This window comes from Acipenser ruthenus, unplaced genomic scaffold (assembly GCF_902713425.1).
Source record: "Acipenser ruthenus unplaced genomic scaffold, fAciRut3.2 maternal haplotype, whole genome shotgun sequence".
NCBI classification, from domain to species: Eukaryota; Metazoa; Chordata; class Actinopteri; order Acipenseriformes; family Acipenseridae; genus Acipenser; species Acipenser ruthenus.
In genome coordinates this window covers 23858-28628 of record NW_026707347.1, presented here as the reverse complement: position 1 = coordinate 28628, position 4771 = coordinate 23858, and the positions used below count along the sequence as shown (strand labels likewise).

General features: G+C 40.1%; 1 protein-coding gene across 3 annotated transcripts; it reads right to left on the bottom strand.

Annotated features, from left to right (window-relative positions):
- Nucleotides 1–58: 58 nt before the first annotated feature.
- LOC131725427 (meiosis inhibitor protein 1-like) lies at nucleotides 59–3672 on the bottom strand. 3 transcript variants are annotated; one of them, XM_059018684.1, is made up of 4 exons: nucleotides 3377–3672; nucleotides 1831–1954; nucleotides 1066–1116; nucleotides 59–159 (listed from the first exon to the last, which is right to left on the bottom strand). In XM_059018684.1, exons 1-4 carry the CDS (start codon nucleotides 3515–3517, stop codon nucleotides 71–73), a joined length of 405 nt encoding a protein of 134 aa, XP_058874667.1. In that variant the 5' UTR covers nucleotides 3518–3672; the 3' UTR covers nucleotides 59–70. The 3 variants fall into 3 exon arrangements, with proteins under 3 accessions (XP_058874667.1, XP_058874668.1, XP_058874666.1); XM_059018685.1 differs by lacking the exon at nucleotides 1066–1116; XM_059018683.1 differs by lacking the exon at nucleotides 59–159 and having other exon boundaries at nucleotides 755–1116.
- Between the last annotated feature and the right edge of the window lie 1099 nt (nucleotides 3673–4771).

Below are 4771 nucleotides of genomic sequence, written 5' to 3'. Positions count from 1 at the left end.
ACACACAAAGCAGGAAAACCAGACTGCGTTGAATTCAATACGAAAACCGATTCCCAGGGATTCTTGTAATTTAATAATATCTCACCTTTTTTTCACACTCCTCCAGCACGCAGTGCAGAAGCTGGTCTGACTTCAATTCCACCAGGAGCTGCACCAGCACTGAATAATCAAACACACACACACACAATACAAGACTACAGAGCAGGGGGGTTCACTACAGCTCCCAGCATGCCTCTGCATTCACAGTAACAGCAAGGGCTGCTGGGAGATGTAGTTCTTTATAGAAAACCCACAGGCAAGCGTTCCAATGACGTCATTCTTTTTTTTGCTCCAGATAGCTGTCTGAAGAACTACAGCTCCCATCACCCCTCGCTGTTACTGCCGAAGCATGCTGGGAACTGTAGTTTTTATTCAGCTTTTGTTTACAGATTCAGATTCAGGGGGTGGCTTTTCATTTAAACCTCAGCTCTCAATCGCTTCACGAGACCCTGACCGGAACTGACAATTACCTTAATTAGCTCTTCTTAATTGTTTTTAAAACAGCAGCTGGGAGATTTGAAATTAAACTGTTAAAGTATGAGCGACTTGAAATCTGCAACTTTTCAGGAGTGGAAAAAAATATTTTAAAAAGGTCTAATTAAGCAAATTATCACGACGAAGGGTCTGGTTCCCTAATTTAGAGCTCAGTTGGAAGGAGGCGGGGTGGGGGGGTCACCCCAGGACCGGGGGGGGGGGGGGGCACGAAGATCTGCTATATTATTATTATTATTTATTTCTTAGCAGACGCCCTTATCCAGGGCGACTTACAATTGTTACAAGATATCACATTATTTTTTACATACAATTCCCCATTTATACAGTTGGGTTTTTACTGGAGCAATCTAAGTAAAGTACCTTGCTCAAGGGTACAGCAGCAGTGTCTCCCCCACCTGGGATTGAACCCACGACCCTCCGGTCAAGAGTCCAGAGCCCTGACCGCTACTCCACATTGTATAAAACAGAGGCTGGGGCTCTCCTCTCTCACACAGCGTGACTGGGGGAGCGGGACGGTCTCTATCTCTGTACCTTGGATGACTTCCTCGAGCACGGAGGCTTCTTCGGAGCTGTGCAGCATTGCTGTACCCGGGAACAGAAAACACAGACGGTGAAAACACAGCGACGGGACCATGCACTGAAACTGCTGAGGAGATCGTGTGCCAGACTTCACACACAGAGGTACAGTTTGAACATTTTCTGTTCTACATTTTCACACACCAGTGCTGGGAATCAGACTCCTATCGCAGTGCAGCGTGATCCATTCCAGGTTTTACTGCTTCCAGCTTGATCAGCCCCCAGTGTGTCTAGCTAACAAGCTCAGATGTGTCTTATTATTAAACTCCTAGTGAAACCAGGACTGGATCACACTGCTGTGCAGCGGGAGTCTGATTCCCAGCCCTGGAGATAGACTTTGGTTGAAGGAGGTTTGTAGCTGATTTTATAGTGAAGAGAGCTACAGGATATTGCTGGGAACTGTGGAATATTTAGACAGAGAGATCAGGGATGGGAATCAGGCTCCTATCGCACAGCAGTGTGATCCAGTCCAGGTTTTACTGCTACCAGCTTGATCAGCCCCCAGTGTGTCTAGCTAACAAGCTCAGGTGTGTCTTATTATTAAACTCCCAGTGAAACCAGGACTGGATCACACTGCTGTGCAGCGGGAGTCTGATTCCCAGCCCTATACAGACACACTGACAGAGACACACAGTCCTAAATTTTAATATAGGGGAGTTCTGACACCCAGGACTGGGTGCTGTGCTAGTTTCTGAGCCCCGAAGAGGCCCTGTGTCTTACCCAGCAGCGTCCCGATGAAATGCACGCAAACACGGCTGTCTTGCAACAGCAGCTCCGCCACCTCGGCCGGGAAGCGCGTCATGACGCTCTTGAAACAGCAGAGGGCGTGCTTCTTCCGAACCACCTGCGATTAAGACAGCCAGGTGTGTGTCGCTATGTAGAATGAGCTTGCTGGCTAGGACTACGGCTCCCAGCATGCCTCAGCATGGCCGCGGCCATGCTGAGGCATGCTGGGAGCTGTAGTTCTTTATGCTGTGGTCTCGTATCACAAGCGATACAGACCTCTGTTACGATACATCATGTACAGCTGTGGACAAAAGTTTAGCAGCATCACCCTCTATATAGAATGAACTGATTCAGCTTCATAGAGTCCAATGAAAGCTGCTGAATAATGTTCCCTTGTTAACATATTGAATTCCACCCCCTCTATATAGAATGAACTCCCTCAGCTTCATAGAGTCCAATGAAAGCTGCTGAATAATGTTCCCTTGTTAACATATTGAATTCCACCCCCTCTATATAGAATGAACTGATTCAGCTTCATAGAGTCCAATGAAAGCTGCTGAATAATGTTCCCTTGTTAACATATTGAATTCCACCCCCTCTATATAGAATGAACTCCCTCAGCTTCATAGAGTCCAATGAAAGCTGCTGAATAATGTTCCCTTGTTAACATATTGAATTCCACCCCCTCTATATAGAATGAACTCCCTCAGCTTCATAGAGTCCAATGAAAGCTGCTGAATAATGTTCCCTTGTTAACATATTGAATTCCACCCCCTCTATATAGAATGAACTCCCTCAGCTTCATAGAGTCCAATGAAAGCTGCTGAATAATGTTCCCTTGTTAACATATTGAATTCCACCCCCTCTATATAGAATGAACTCCCTCAGCTTCATAGAGTCCAATGAAAGCTGCTGAATAATGTTCCCTTGTTAACATATTGAATTCCACCCCCTCTATATAGAATGAACTGATTCAGCTTCATAGAGTCCAATGAAAGCTGCTGAATAATTTTACGTTAACATATTTCATTATTACAAACCGTTTTGCAGGTTTCCACATATACTGACAAAAAAACAACTTGAATAATGTGACATTTCAAAATGGTGCCTAATAAATAATAATATTGCCACGGAGTCCATTTTTGTTTTTGCCAGGATATGTAATAATAATAATAATAATAATAATAATAATAATAATAATAATAATAATAATAATAATAGTAATAATGACAGCGCGTCTCAACAACAATCGAGTGAGGCGCGTTGTCCAAAAATAAATAAATAAATAAATAAATAAAAACTGATCCATTCACAAAATATAAGGTTGCCCGTTCTCTCTCAGACAAAGTCCAGCGTTTTATTTAATTATTCCAGATTATTATTAATTTCTTAGCTGACGAAACAGATTGAATTGGATTAAAAATTAAAAATACTCGCCACAGAAGTCACTTAATAGACTAAAAGCGCAATTATGATTATTATTATGATGATTATTATTATTATTATGATGATTATTATAATTATTTAAATGTGATGTTACCGATATCGCGCTGTCCTCCATCATCTCCACCACGCAGGCTGTGCAGAGCAGCTGGCCGCTGTCGGGCGAGCCGAGCCGAGCCGTCCACTTCGGGTCGTGTCTGAAGTGAATTCGCTCGCAGACCACGTCCAAACCCGACATCGCCGAAAACTACCAAGACTTTCTCAATAAAACGACTAAATTTCACACAGAAACTCCCAAACACCTTACAAATACGAAACTAAACGTTTCATATCGGCCTATTGATATATATATTTTTAAATAGTTTATTTTTTTTCCTAACTATTTAAGTAATATCATCGAACACACAAGCAGAACTGTTTCCTAAATTTTGCTACGATTTATAATCTTTATTTTAAGATGAATAAATGTATATATTTTTGAGTCCTGTCGTATTTCTAGATGTTTCTTCGAAGCGGTTTGTCGAGGAGCTGCTCTCGAGACCAAATTGGCGGGAACCAATTAAAAAAAAAAAAAAAAAAAAAAAAAAAAAGAAGAGTTTGCTGGGGCTTGCTGAGATGCTGATTGGACAGTAAATTGACCAATCAGATCATACTCGGTCACGCTATGACGTGTCCCGCTCCGATCCCGCACGTATTATTATTATTATTATTATTATTTATTTCTTATCAGACGCCCTTATCCAGGGCGACTTACAATCGTAAGCAAATACATTTCAAGTGTTACAATACAAGTAATACAATAAGAGCAAGAAATACAATAACTTTTGTTCAAGTGTGACAAACCACAATTCAATAATACAGCAGATAATAGTGATAGTTACATCAGGATATGATTAAATAGTGATAGTTACATCAGAATATGATTAAATACAAAGTACTACAGGTTAAACACTTGGATTCGCGTTTTCTGATTTACACGGAAGCCGCAATGTAAATATGAAGCATTAATTTAAAAAACAATAATTATAAAACTCAAAACATTCTAGGGAGCAACCAATAGTTTTCTTCAAATGTATAATATCATCTATTCTGAATAAGCATGATGTACTGTAATTATTATTATTATTATTATTATTATTATTATTATTATTATTATTATTATTATTATTATTATTATTATTTATTTATTTATTTATTTATTTATTTATTTCTTAGCAGACACCTTTATCCAGGGCGACTTACAGTCGTAAACAAAAAAATGCATTTCCATGTCCAGCTGATGAAAATACAAAAGGGATGCCAATTAATAACGTACTGGTTTGTTTTCCAACATGTTTTAATGAAACGAAACTAAATTACGTTTCGTTTTCTGGTTAGTCTGGCTACGGGACAGTTATTTTGGGGAAAACAGAACTTAAAGTCGGTGAAACAAATTTGTGTCATTCATTTTTGTTGACAATTTCAAGCCCTGGTTTCTAACAGCATTGCCAGA